At 28.9% G+C, this 14803-nt stretch overlaps 3 protein-coding genes across 4 annotated transcripts; 1 reads left to right on the forward strand and 2 right to left on the reverse strand.

Annotated features, from left to right (window-relative positions):
* Positions 1 to 1463: 1463 nt before the first annotated feature.
* LOC111621937 lies at positions 1464 to 4731 on the forward strand. 2 transcript variants are annotated; one of them, XM_023364189.1, is made up of 4 exons: positions 1464 to 1537; positions 4072 to 4162; positions 4307 to 4478; positions 4554 to 4729. In XM_023364189.1, exons 2-4 carry the CDS (start codon positions 4075 to 4077, stop codon positions 4654 to 4656), a joined length of 363 nt encoding a protein of 120 aa, XP_023219957.1. In that variant the 5' UTR covers positions 1464 to 1537; positions 4072 to 4074; the 3' UTR covers positions 4657 to 4729. The 2 variants fall into 2 exon arrangements, with proteins under 2 accessions (XP_023219957.1, XP_023219958.1); XM_023364190.1 differs by lacking the exon at positions 1464 to 1537 and adding an exon at positions 2540 to 2676 and having other exon boundaries at positions 4554 to 4731.
* A 3990-nt stretch (positions 4732 to 8721) lies between these two features.
* On the reverse strand, positions 8722 to 11103 carry LOC111621917. The gene is made up of 5 exons (XM_023364167.1): positions 10990 to 11103; positions 10831 to 10925; positions 9341 to 9458; positions 9161 to 9249; positions 8722 to 8886 (listed from the first exon to the last, which is right to left on the reverse strand). Exons 2-5 carry the CDS (start codon positions 10855 to 10857, stop codon positions 8722 to 8724), a joined length of 399 nt encoding a protein of 132 aa, XP_023219935.1. The 5' UTR covers positions 10858 to 10925; positions 10990 to 11103.
* A 131-nt stretch (positions 11104 to 11234) lies between these two features.
* Positions 11235 to 14473, reverse strand: LOC111621918 (spindle pole body component 110-like). The gene is made up of 2 exons (XM_023364168.1): positions 14042 to 14473; positions 11235 to 11580 (listed from the first exon to the last, which is right to left on the reverse strand). The coding sequence occupies exons 1-2, from the start codon at positions 14416 to 14418 to the stop codon at positions 11235 to 11237; spliced, it is 723 nt and encodes a 240-aa protein (XP_023219936.1). The 5' UTR covers positions 14419 to 14473.
* Between the last annotated feature and the right edge of the window lie 330 nt (positions 14474 to 14803).

The raw sequence follows: 14803 nt of genomic DNA on the forward strand, positions 1-14803 counted from the left end.
ATACATTCCCACTGATGTATGTCGTCCGTCCGCTAAACTCGAAAACGAAGTTACATAGACGACAATTGAGACCAGATATGAAAAACTTAGGGATCGGAGACCCGATTAACTTCTGGTCTGAACCGGAAGTCACGTGATTTTAACACTTAAAATTGATTTAAAATTGCAGTCTAACATTTTGACGATGTCAATAAATAATTGCTTGTTAGAATATTATTTTAGTACACAGAGTACTGGCCGTTACGGATTATATTGGTACTTGGCAGATTTAATGCTTGCAACTCCGCAAGAAAAAAAATGTATGTGGCCCGCCGAAAGCTCAATGCATCCTGAAAAAGTTGCTTATCACTGCTCTACACTATGCTTTTTTTATTTTAACATTTCTACCCTGTAGGCACTAACGGGGCTTTTTAATTATACCCACGTTGAGGCGAGGGACCACCACCACCACCTAAATTCGATTCCAGGATCTCAGAGGAGCAGGCTGATCCCTTAATGGTCGTAAAAACTTTTCCCCTACACTTTATCCACCCGACAGATGTTTCTTGAAATATCTTTATTAATGCACTCTCATGTGACAATAGTCACCGACGTTTAATCCCAAAATCCTTTATAATCCTTGCACATTATAAAGGATTATAGTCTTCCGGTCGTCCGTGTACAACAGAGGTCTTCAAAGTGGTCGATATCGATCTCCAGAGGTCGATTTTAAACGATTTATTAAAAGTTATTACTCCAAATGGGTATAAAGAATAGATCTCATCCCTAACTGAGTTAACCAATATACTGTACAAAAAAATAAGAATTGAATCTGATCTGCATTATTAAAAAAATGCAAGAGACAGACGAATGGATGACAGTGGAAATTTTTAAATTTTTTTTTAAATTGCAGCCCAATAAAGTCGATAAAATATAACATATTTCATAATTAATTGCGAATTTTGTTTTATTTTAATGAGAGTGAAAATATAATAGTATAAATACTTAATTCCTCGATTATTTGATTATTTAAATTTTTATATTTAAAGTTGTTAGATTGACTCTCTGGAAACCATTAAGCCATAATGACGTAATTATTCGAAACATGTGCAAATTTATTTGAGTTTACATTCTTATATTATATTACCAAATATTAATTTATAAAAAAAAATTATAGATAAAATACACTGATACTAACACTAAAAAAAATTAATATCTTATTTGACAAAAATTAGTAACTTTTTTATATAATATAAATTAAAATACAAAGTATTTTAGGAAAAGTAATGCAAGATTTTAATTAATAATATTAATTCCTGTTAAACTATATTCAAAATTTATTCAAACTTTACTAATTGTATTCAAAATATAATAAAAAATTGAAGAAATGGTTGCTTCTCAGAAAAATAAATAATAAAAGTTAAAGTTCAATTGTGAAATGTTGTATGACTACAATTTTAGAAATGAAATCATAAGATGATTAACTTTAAACTTTATAGTCAATGCGATGCTTATTTTATTCAAATCAGCTTGGCAGTAGTACAAGCTATCCAGTTTGGTAAGTTCCTATTTATAATCTCAGCAATATACAAGCTAAAAACTGTATATTTGTGTGTGTATGTATGTATGTACGAATAGGCTATGTGTTTATGCATTTATATACAGAATATAGTTTCAGTTGTACTTTATATTAAAATAATTTAATAATAAATAAATAAATTAGATTCGTATTTGCCCTAAAGCTAAATTAAATTTTTATCATTTTTATTCATCACAAGTTCACTACAATTTTTCATTCGCGTATACTTACCAACAAAGGTGAATCTATGTTAAAAAAATTAACTGCTTATTTTTATTTTCATAAAATATTACTAATGTTTTCTATCCTCCGATGTTATTTAAATATTATTCTAATAGACATTAACGTTCTTGTTCGAAAATGTGTTAGAAATACAACGTAAAAGGCCTGAAAGAGGTAAGCAATAACGAGTAACCTTCTTAACAGTCAAACAACCTAAAAACATTGACATTAAAAAGGATGAAGTCAGAAAATTTATTTTTTATTAAAATAACTGATATGTTTGAATAAAAATTTGTTATTAAATAAAAAAAATAAATTTTCTGTCTCCTTGTCGTCATCACTTACGTTGTCAAGCGCTATCATTTACTGTCCACCTACTCTTGCTTCATCCTGTCTGTAAATTCGATACGATAATAACCGAATATGATTTTAAGATTTATATGTATTATTCTGCTTAGTGAAATATTAAAATAAAATTTTAATGGTGAATGATAAGAATATAATTATAAAAATTTATAAGAACCAAATTTGGTTTAGATGAAAAAGATTTGTAGAGTAACAGAGAATGTTGTGAGAATACAATATAAAAATACATATATAATAAAATAGAAAAAAATTGAGAAAAAAGAAATGTTTTCTAGACACTGGTATGATTTAAAGCATGTGTTTGCCTAATATGTTTATATCTAACCAATTAAGCTAGTAAGAGGATCACGTTTACTCTGCTTTTCACATTAATAAGTTTATTCGGAGGATATACAGATATAGTTTATAGGTATTTCGAGCTGAATTTCTTTTAAGACAAAAACTTTTTAAATGGTTTACGAAGAGTATTCTTAAAATTTCGATTCGAAAAATTGTCTTCATAACAAATTGCTTCCGGATCGTATAAAGTCGTGAGCATTAGTTTTATTGTATTTTTAAAGAATAAAATTTTATTTTATGAATACATTTATTGAAGTAATTAACTTAAATAAATAATATTTACAGCTTAATCATGCAATGATGGTTAATTGTAAATTTATTGTTGAAAATGCACATTCATTTATGTAATACCCTTTCAGTGGGCGAGTGGTTTAAACTTAAAAGCACTGAACAATGGGAATTGATTGCAGATTTGCGCCTCAGTGATGGATTGACAACGAAGAGTTTTCTATGTTTTCTTCACGTGTTTAACACCTAAAGAGATATCCTGTTTCCCATTGAACGTCCTCTCGGGAGGCACTACTCTTGGGAGTTCGCCCAATGGGGGTTTTCTTATCTCAATAATTTAATCCACTTATGATTAATTTTACATTAAAATGTAAAATGTTTAAATTTTTGTGTAGCTCTGTATAAAAACAAAATCATTTTAAGGATTGTTTAATTTACAAGAATAAAGTTTATCCGATATAGATTAAAATTTGTAATTACACGTGTCTAATTTGTTTTAATTACAGCCACCCCCACTTAACGACCGCTCGGACTTACGACTGGCTTTCCATCAGAGGGAAATTCCCTTTTCTAATCTTTCTCATTAATCTAGTTCCCGCAGTTGATCAGTACTCACTACACGTCCGTAATTTCCATATTTTGTTTTTAAATTTGTACTTTATAGTGCATCCCATTTGAAGGATTCGATGACTAAAATATTAATATGAATGACCGTTCATTTTTTGTTTTGTACATTACACCGTTTTTATAATTTTTGCTGATTTTATTTTCGTTTTAAAAAATGTGAAATGCAAATTATTAAATTGGAATATCCTTTCGACCTTTTCTTTATCTAAAACAAATAAAAACGGTTGTTTATCGACCGAGTCGCAGGAACAAACCTCGGTCGTTAAGTGAGGAGTGCTTATATATACCTATGTTATAAGCCTTCAAATTAAAATACCGTAATTGATATTGAACGGAAGGAAAATTTCAGGTAATAACAGTAAATTTCATCTCCTTCCTTCCTTCCTTTATTTATTTTCTTAAACCTGAAATATCAAAATATATTCCTGTTTTACTTTGAAAATATAAAATTATAATAATTATAATACATTTAAAATGCTCTCGTTTGTAGAGGGAATGATAGAACAGAACTATACAGATAATAATTTGTGCATGTTTACTACTGTTTACTCGTAAGTGAGTAGAATAAAAAGCAATTCTTCATAGTAAAATAAAAAGGTAGTGTTCAGCAACAATTACGTGTATCGGTGTAATTTTGTAATTCTTCATAATTGTAAACGAATTTATAGTTCATACCGAAAATTGTAAAACTAAATCTTTATATAAAATAAAATTAATTATTTATTTTCTAGAAAATGATTTCCTTTACTTTAATTTGTCTGATGTCTGCTTTGGTTGTAGTTAACAGTTACACTGCAAGAATGGTGGTTCCTAACGTTGAGGGTAAGTTGTAAATATTACTACTGTATTTGATTACTTTAAGTTTACTGCTTTCTCTAAATATTTCAAAAATTAATCATTGTCATATATATGTAATTTAATGGAAAAGAGCAAATTAATTTTGATAAGAGCTATTAAATATTGCAGGAAAATGTGATATTAAAGGAAAATTAATCAAATCTGAAGAAACTTACTACGAAGAAGAAAAATGTGAGGCTTGGATATGCAGTGCACCTGTAAATCCTGTAACCTATGAACTGTTAGAAAATGGAACATTTCAGCCCATTTATGATGAAAACGCATACGTTGAAATTTTGGGGTAAATATTGATATTTTTAGAAGAATGTTTATTTTTAATTCATGATTAATACAAGAAATATCTTATATTGATTAGATGTGGTGTATCAACTATAGAAAAAGATGGAAAAATTTGTCCTATTCAAAGCATTAAAGGCAAATATCCTGAATGTTGCAAGGGAAGAATCATCTGTCCTTAGGGGTTTATCTTTTATAATATGTAATTTCATATGAGTAAATATTTGATTTCACGTATAATTTCATATATTTGTATTATGTAAAAGTAAATAAAATCATAAAATTAATATGAATAATTAGTATTTTAAATATTAAAAACTGACTGTCATTTAAATCGATTTAAGGTTGATTGTAGCATTTTTGGTTATGCCCACGATTTCCAGTATTAAAAATGTAATACTTTCTTTCTTTATATCATTATAAATTGAATAAAAGTAAAATTTAATTAGTAAATTGAAAGTAATTAGGGGGTAAATGGATAAATTTTAGTGTTGAAGTTGTAGATAGGGTGATCAGACGTCCCCGATTTCGCCTGTTTTTAATACAGTATTTAATTAAATAATCAATCATTAGAAAGAGCACTTTTATTAACACGTCGATATAATATTACTAATTTATAGATCAATAAATAATTAAATAATTTTTTTAAAATAAATTAGTTTAAGATCCCATTTTCACTGATTCAGAAATGTGTCCCCGGTTGGATTGTAAATATTATGGATACAGAAATTCATATAAATTTACAATTTTAAATCAAAAATAGTTCTCAGATTCTGTAGATTATTTTTGTGCGTTTTTGCAGAAATTTTATGCCCAGTAATATCCAAATCAATATTATTTGTGCTTTTGTTTTTTATTTTTTTGCTTCTGTGACAGTGGTCTGTTTTCAGATTTAGAGATTTAGAAACGATTACAACTTCCTATATTAGTTTTTTATTCATTGTGAAAATCTGTCACTTCTGACCTTTCCATGTTAATTAATTGTTGATTTTCTTCTATCATCCCAGTTCTACAGTCCTTGCGCCTCTCCAAAATCTGAGCTTTGTTTCCCAAGTGGTAACCAACCCTCAGCTTCTCGATTCCTCGTCTTTGAATCTCGAACACATTTTCTACTCTGTCCTACTTCAATGAGTGCTGCATAATTTGAAACAGATGCTTGGTAGATTTTCGGGTCATCGTTTCCGTTCTTCTGATAAGTCATCACAGAACAAGACGTGAAAGATGAGGAAGAGATAAATCGAATAGTCGAAAATTTAATTTGAAACGATCCAAGTAGCTACGGAACCGTTTAATTACCGATCTAAAAATAGTCAAAGGATCCAAATTTTAAAAGATTGAATCTTCGTCAAAATTAATGTAGACTTCCGGGGAATCTGGTCCTATAAAAACTAGAGAGTTTTTAAAAGAAAGGTGCCATCACGTTCGAACTAACCTTGACGTATCTTTTATTTCGACGTGCCGAACTACACCTTTCATTTGAATCAGACGTTTAAAGAATTAAAAAGTGATAAAACACTGAGTAATTTACGAATTATAATATCATAATGACACTTTTCGCGATTTATGAAGATAATTTGGAAATGCGTAATTACAAAAAATACATTTTTTTTAAATATTTGCCACATATACTGTATAAATCAATAGAATTTAGATAAGAAAATTTTAGAAAACAGTATTGTTTGTAGCATGGTCCATCGCGTTTTTTTTAAATTAATAAATACAGGTAACCCTCGTATAACATGGCACTTCTATAGCACGGATTCACTCTAACACGGTTCGAGAATTGGGAACATCCCCCGTATAGCACGGTGCTTTTATAGCACGGGTTCACTCTAACACGGTTCAGGAATTGGGTAAAACCCTCGTACAACATAAAATGTAATAAAGGGTGCGTTCTTTTATACCTCCGCGTAACTCGACGCGAGCATTCTAATTGTTTTCGTGGCTACTTTGAATGCTCTTTCAACAAATAATCCATTTAATGGTTAAATTTTACAATTGGGATCCTTCTTTTGCCTCTAAAAGCTCATTTTAGAATTATAGATTCCTCCACACGATACTATCGATAGTGCGGTTGCTGCCATCTTTCTTTCACCGTGCTTCCTAAATGCCTACAAACAACAGCGCACTCCCGTTGCAGAGCGACCGCTATTAACAAATGCACCCACAAACTGTTACCAGTTGATGATGCTCATGCTGAGATCATCATATAAAATGAATAATCCTCTGGTAAAATATTTACTTAAATAATAAATAAGTATTTTACCTATGAAAAAAAAGAATAATAAATCCGATTTAAATAAGGATTTAACAACTTGTTTTTTTAATTTTTGGAACCTAACCCCCCCTTTCGCACTAGTTCTTTGTTTCGAATAACACGGATTCGCATAACACGGCAATTTTCTGGAACGTAACTCCCGTGCTATAGGGGGTTACCTGTATTTAACAGGCCGTGTATATAAAACCATTAAACACTGTTGGTCCCGAATGACGGCTAGATAGGTGAGATCGCTAATATACACCATAATTGCAAAGATTGAGAACATTTTTTTTTTACTACTACTTTTCTTTATTGAGACTACAACATGCATTGAAATTGTTGAGAATACGTATAAGTCTGAAGTTTTAACAGTATTTGTAAACTGAAAGAATCTTTTTATGTTTCTAATGTGATGAATCAATCTTATTGAGTGTAGTCAGAGTAACAACTGCTCCCTTTAATCCTCACAATTTTCAATCTACATATACAAGGTGGTTATAAATTGAGTGCATTTCATGAAGGAATAAAAATTATCACATAGTGATTTCCGTTTTGTATCAGATGATAAGAATAGCTGTAAAAGTTTGTGCTGACTTTGACTGAATGTAGGTGACACTATAACAATAATAACAGTTTTTGTTCTTTTGCAGATAAAGTGACATCTTTATTTTAATTAAATGTCTGATTATATAATTATCTTTTTCGCTCTCTGAAAATTATTTTTCATGAAACATTTTTATAAATTCCAAAATTATTTTAAAAGTATTTTATAGTTAAAAATAATTGTAAAATTTAAAAAGTACTTTTGTTTTAATATTTTATAAATTCTATGAATAATGTTTAAATCTGTATTAAAGGTGGAGTGTAGTTAAGTAAGCAAGACAGTGGGCGCTGTGCCTGGAAAAGCAATGCGCCCGTTGGTTTGTTTACTTGTCCACTTGCTTTAATACCGCTTGATAAGAAACCAATGAGCCCATTTTATATTGAACCAACAGCCCGTTTTATATTGAACGTCATTCGTTTGCTTGTGTAGATGCACAAAATATAAATTCGCCACCCAGATGCACCAAATATAAATTGAGGAAAAGCGGTAACTGAGAACATAATTTCGGTTCGAATGTATGTAACATCAGTACTCGAAACCTAGAAGAAAAATAAGACTTCCAATTTCCATTTAATTTCATTTATATGCTACGAAAGAAAACATTTTATTGCTGAGGTAGTGCAAAATCATGACTTACTCACATCGCAAACGACTAATAATATTAAAGAATGGATAACACCCGCCACCCCGTTCTTGGTCTGGATAAACCCATGATGGGATTGACAGGTTGCTGACAAGATAGAAAGAGTTAAAAAAAAAAATAAAAGCCGATAAAGCACCAACCTGTCTTCTTAAATTAGACTTTTGAATAGATATGTCGGGTTGAGTCTTTCACAACTTGATGTCTTTCCCTACATGTGTCAGTTATCAATAATTTTATAATACCGTATTTTTTATAATAATTTTATATTCTACAAGTATGTAGTTCCGATTCGGAACCGATCTGAACTCGGAAGTACTAGGAACAGTTCCAACCGAGTGTTGAAGCCATGAAAATTTTCCATTGGAGCAAAGCTTAGATTCAAAGAATTTATGTTAATAAATTTTTATTTAATTTTTTCACAAGTAGATGACAAAATACATAAATACAAAAAGTTTTTACAAAACTTTAAAATCTGTAATAATTGACCAATGACCAAATTTTTCATTGAAAATTTGTCATGCAACGCTACAATTTTCATTTCTTTTTCTCTCCTCAACCCTAGAGTTGGTGGGCAGCAACAAGTCCACCATTGACATATATTTAGTGTCAGTTGCTTAATTTTGCTAAAATGTTTCCTTTTTCTTCATCTTCCTCCTGCTTTCTTCTCCATCGTTTCCTTAATAATACCTTGATACACTCTGAATATCTTAATAGATGTTGCATCCTTTTTCTTCGATTATTTATAGCGTGAAGAATGCTTTTGCTCTTTCTAAAGCCTGTTTGTAGAATGCAGAAGTAAATTGGACTGAAAAATTGTCTAATCGACAATTTTTCAGTCCAATTTGGTCACACACCCAAAAGTCAAGATTTTTTAGAACTTGATTTTTGGAAATAATTCTATTTCTCTGAATTTTTTTTAATAAAATTAAATGTCAATATTAAAATAATTAGTATAATTATAAACAGTTAAACCTCATTTTATGTAGCCACCACCTACGGGAATATACAATTTCTGGTCACACACCCAATTACGACTTGATAAAATTTCATTTATATTAAAACTTATATATAGTTTTAAGGGAAATACAGTGTTTCCATATAAGGGAGATAGTCACGTAATTAAGGTGACCACAAAAGGAGGTTTACCTGTATATTTATTTCTTAGATTTTTTTACTTACGTCTTCCATTAAATTGTATAAATGACTTTCAACTTTGATTTTCTGTTTCAGAATTTCTACCAATTTCTTAAATAATTCTTTATCGTTTACTGTTTTTTGTTCAGGGAAAAGACATATTTAAATATTTTAATTCGAAGTAAAATAATAATTTTTTTCGATTTCAAAACTAAAAAATCTCACCACAATTTAATTTATTATTTATAAAATTCTCAAACTTTAATTTGTAATAGTTTAATTGTTCCAAAAGTATTTTGAGCGCATCATCGTCATCTTTTTTAGAATATTCTAAAAATCTTTTCTTAATTAAATATTTAATAAAATTAATAATCAAAATTAATTCTCAATCTAAATAATTAGAAAAAAATTTGTTAGATTTTATTTTAGAAAAATTTTAGTTTGCAAATAGAATGTTAAAAACAATTCTTAATAAATCTTTAACGTCTTTAATAATGTTTATATAGTCAATTCCAAATACTCTATTCAAAAACAATTTTATAATTTAAAATCTGTCTTATAAATAATTAACATTAATAGGATCAATTCGTGATCCTGAAGGTACTTTTTAGATAGCATCAGAAATATACTAAAATTATAAATGTAAATTTAGACCCAAAAATTCTAAAATTTGTTCTATATAAGCATTATATAGGGGAGATCGGGGCAACTTCGGCATGCGGGGCAAGTTTGTCAAGCGCTTTTTTTAAAAAACAAATTAAAAGGAGACTTTGGTTATAGGTTAGGCAGTTGAGTTTTATTGGTGGCTTGTTGAGTGTAGTGTTTTTATTGTTCTCCAACAAGCGTAGTTGAATTATCAAGCAAATTTTCATTTTCGTTCAATTCCATATAATATTTTTTTTCCATTTATATTGAATTGGCAGGTTTTGTTATAATTCCATGATAACGAAAGTTACTTTTCCTGTTAGAAGGATGTAACTTCAACTTATTCACGTGGCCAGATCGTGGCTTGGCATTCTGTTCTCAGGGTTGTACTTAATGTTTCGAAATCATGACTAGCGGGGTAAGATCGGCAACATAAAGCCACATTAGAAGCAAAGGATAAAAATCAAACAGATGATAAATGAAAACATGTTTGCATTTGTTATTCATGTATATATGTCTTTGAACTTGCATTTCGTTGTAATAATATTAAATGGGTGTTGGATTTGTATTTCTTTGTTTTAATAGTGAATTCCAACTTATACATTGTTAATAACATAATTTTATATACGTGCCTATCTTGCCCCATTACTGTTGCCCCTATACCAGGGGCAACTTTAATAAAAATAATTAAAATAATTACAACTTTACAAAAAGAGAGAAGTTGCCGATCTTGCCCCTATACCCGGGGCAACTTCGTCAATTTCTCTCTTCTTGTAAAGTTGTAATTATTTTAATTATTTTTATTTCCAAACTGATTTTAACCAGTTCTATAGTAAGGTAACATTCCAATAGACAATATGCAAAGCTTTTTTTTCAGTTTACAGCAGTATTTATTACACAAAATTTAAGTAAAGCTTAACATGCCGATCTTGCCCCGATCTCCCCTATATATGTAACATCATTTGAAGTAATTTAAAAGATTCAGTCAGTGTTATATAAATTATAACCGTATGGCTATTTTGTATTGTGTTTAAATTAGTTATTTATAAATCTAAACAATAAGAAGATACTTTTATCTCATCATATGCTTCTTTCATTTCTAAGTAACTGGTCCATAATGTTAAAACAATATCGCTTCTTTGTTCGTGTTTGTGAGCTAAAAAATCTTTTAAAATCTCCTTATAAGATAAATCATTTTAATAATAAAAATTTGGAATTAATTTTCTTACCGATTTCTTTTCTTAATTCATCAATATGCTTCTTAGATTTATCACTTGCAAGTTCAACGTTACAAGCTAATTTATAAATTTGTTTATTTTTTTCTTTAATTTCTGTTTGTAAAGATGCTTAAAAATTTTTAAATATATTTAAATTTATTTATTTTAATTGCAAAATTACACACTTTTTAGCTTATCTTCACTTGTAATATGAAGTTTATACATTGATATGATAATAAAGTGATTATAATTAAGAGTTAATCAATGCTAACATGAAAGAAGATAGCATCAAACGTGTGCGNATCTTCTGAATATTTTATTTGGAATTCTTCCACTTTTTCTTCCGGATTGTAACGATATTTAGTTGCTTTTAACATTTCAGTTTTATCCACGGAACTCGATTTTTTAGATGTTTTTACTTCCCAATTTTCTATATCAATATCCTGAACTGATTTATCGACAGTTTTGAAACTTTTTTCTTCGTCAAGTATAAATTTTTTCGGGTTTTTATATACTTTCTCATCGATGTCATTAAATTCTTGCTCTTGTTGATTATAAGATATTCCAAATTTTATATTTTTAATTTCATCTTCGTTATCCTTTCTGAAATTAGATAAATATATTTAAATTTATTTATTTTAATTGCAAAATTACACACTTTTTAGCTTATCTTCACTTGTAATATGAAGTTTATACATTGATATGATAATAAAGTGATTATAATTAAGAGTTAATCAATGCTAACATGAAAGAAGATAGCATCAAACGTGTGCGAAGAGCACGTGGCAGCCGAGAAGAAAAAAATTACAAAAGATTACTTTTCCCTGTTGTATGAGGAAATCTACTGATGTATTAATATTTTATTGGTAACAGACTGCAATTTTCTTCTGCTTCACTTATGTATTTTGATCACACAACATAAATTACCAAACCACTGTAGTTGAAACAACACTGAAAAGAAACTCCAGATGGAATAACTTGGAACAAATCATTGGAAGTATTCGAAAGCTCCCGATTTTTTGCCCAAATATCCCAAAATTTTCATATAAAATATTGTAACATTGGTTGGGTAATTTAAAAAATTAGGAATACAGTACTGTATTCCTTTTTTTCTTCACACTTTAAAATTTCTGTAGACTTGGCAGTTGCAGTGAGATTAAGGAAATTAGCTTCATCAAACGGTAAACTGTTCCGTTAATCCATACCTTTGCAAGAATGCATTTGTAATACAAAAATTTACAGGTTTCCTATAGAAAAATTCAACAAAATGTGTATAAAAAACCAAAAGTCACACAACAGTATTGTGTTACTTTTTGCACTCTGAGATTGTATTCAGAGATAACATATTTTTACCAGACAGAACTCTATAGTCTTTATGAACAGAGGAACTGTTGCCAAAACTAGATAGGTGCAGCAGGTGCATAAGTTCAGAGCACAAGACAAAGGGAGGTTCTGAATAAAAAAATAATTCAGTATTATATTTTCCATTTTGCGCCATGGTGACCGATTTCATAATGTTTTAGATTTTAGTCATAATGATAGAAGTTAACTGAATATTTTTTCTATATTTGTTTTTTTTCCAAAAAGTAGGTGGTCAAACATAAAAACTTGCATAGTCACATAAAATGTTAGTTGCGGCACAGAGAGGAGATCTAGAGTCATGTCTAGTAACGTTGACAATCTTTAGGAATTTTCCTTAAATTTTCTTCAAAGAAAATTATCTGCTAAACGGAAATATTAAGAATTTCCAGAAAAGAATTATTTTTTTGGAATTTTTTTTATTATACAGGGGGGGTGCAAAAGTAGGTATACAGTTCTTATTATGAAAAAAAGACATAGAGGGAGAAAATGGGAAGAAAAAACATTTATTTTCATGTACAAATTAAATCATAAATAAGGAATACGAACTAACAAAAGATAATAAAAAAATAATAATAATAATAAACACCAAACATTTGTATTTCTCAGATTCTCAACTGTATACTTACTTTTGCACACCGCCATATGTATTTTATTTAATACATATTTAAAAGACGAAAAACTAAACCTTGAAATCTCAACAGCAAGCTCAATACAAATTGAGTGTAACCACACGATATACCTGTCTGTCGTAAGTTTTGAGACATTTTGAATTATCCACTACGATGTTGTAGCGCCTTTTACTGCCCTAGCGGACATTTTTGTAACTAAACTATTTTGTTTTAAATAAAATTCCACAAAAGCCTTAATTTAAAATAGGACGTCATTCTGCTGATTTCCAATGTTATATCTTCGTAAACTTTAATTACGAATTCCCTTTAGTTAAAAATATTTTCAAGACGAAACTGGGAGATCGTGTGCGGTATATCTGAATTAATTGAGGAAATCTGTGTAATTGTTTGAGAAATTGTTTGAGTAACTGGCAACTGTGGTGTCCGGTAAAAATATGCTATTTCTGAACAGTAAAAAATAGTAATTGCTACCAAATCCGATATCTAATTATAACGTGTTTATAACAAATTTTATTCAATCGAATGTCTAATATAATAAAATTATATTGGTCTCAATAACACGCTCACTCATTCACTCGTTGATTGACTTACTGATGTGAAATTTTTGAATAGAAGAAAACTTCTTACACTAAGAAAGAAAAATGATATAGTCAAATGGGCATTTTTTATTATACAGTCAAGGGCATGTCAAATACTTTCCCAGAAATCTTAAAACGTTAAATATTTTACGTACAAAAGTGTAACATTTCAATTCGATTCATATATTGCAAGGGCGTCCGAACGAAAAACTACCAGCCAATTTTTAATGATATGTATATTATCAATTTGATTCGCATTATTTTATATTGAGAACGATAAAGTTAAGGAGAAGATCCACAAACAGATGAATCACATTAAAGAAACGATAGGAAAAAAAAACTGAAAAATGGTTTAAAGTTGTGGGAAGTTTCGAAGGCTCCGCTCAACATGATCAAATAAAACATTAGATCAACAAGATAATTAATATATTGTGATGAATTTCGAAATTTTTATAAATTTAATTAAAGATTTTAAAAATTTAAAATCTGACTTACTCTTTAAATTCGAATACTTCTGAGGTTTGATCACTTCCAATAATTTTGATAATCGAGTCCAATCTTTCCTTTAAAACATTAATTTCTTCTTGATTATATTTCAAACTAATTTCAAGTTGTTCAGCTTTATTTTTCCAATATTTCGTTGATAATTCGTTCTCGTTTTCAAATGTAACTTCCAAATCTTCGTTAGTACTTTTAGTATTTTTAAATTCTTGATTCAAATCGCAAATTACTTCTTCTAGTTCTGTTAAATTACCATCGCCATATTGAAATGTTTCCATTTCTTCCATTTTGTGTTCCATAACTTTGAGTTCTTTTTTCAAAAATTCAATTTCTTCTTCTAATTCTAATATATAAATTACCGATTTATCCATTGCTTTTTCTAATTCCTTTATTTTTTTTTTATTGTAAAAATTTTCGACGTTTTTCAAATGTTATTTCTATTTTTTTTTTTTGCATTTCTATTATATTTTTTAAAATGTTCGAAATTATAGCTATTTTGTATAGGAGTTCCTGATTACTTTATTCTTGGAGTAATGCATTATCTTTTAAAGAATATACCAATCATATTAGAGAAAATTTCAAAAATCGATTTTCAGATATCCTTCACAGCTATATATTATTTCGGCACTGCATTAGAAAGAATATAAGATGTTTATTATCACACCAAACTTTAAAACTCTATAAGTAAGTCATAAGTTTTCATTGTAAGAAACTATATTAATGGTATAGAAAAAAAATTATTAAAGAGAAAGTATA

Source organism: Centruroides sculpturatus, unplaced genomic scaffold, assembly GCF_000671375.1.
Source record: "Centruroides sculpturatus isolate CEXI.00-Female unplaced genomic scaffold, Cexi_2.0 scaffold31, whole genome shotgun sequence".
In the NCBI taxonomy this organism is placed as follows: Eukaryota; Metazoa; Arthropoda; class Arachnida; order Scorpiones; family Buthidae; genus Centruroides; species Centruroides sculpturatus.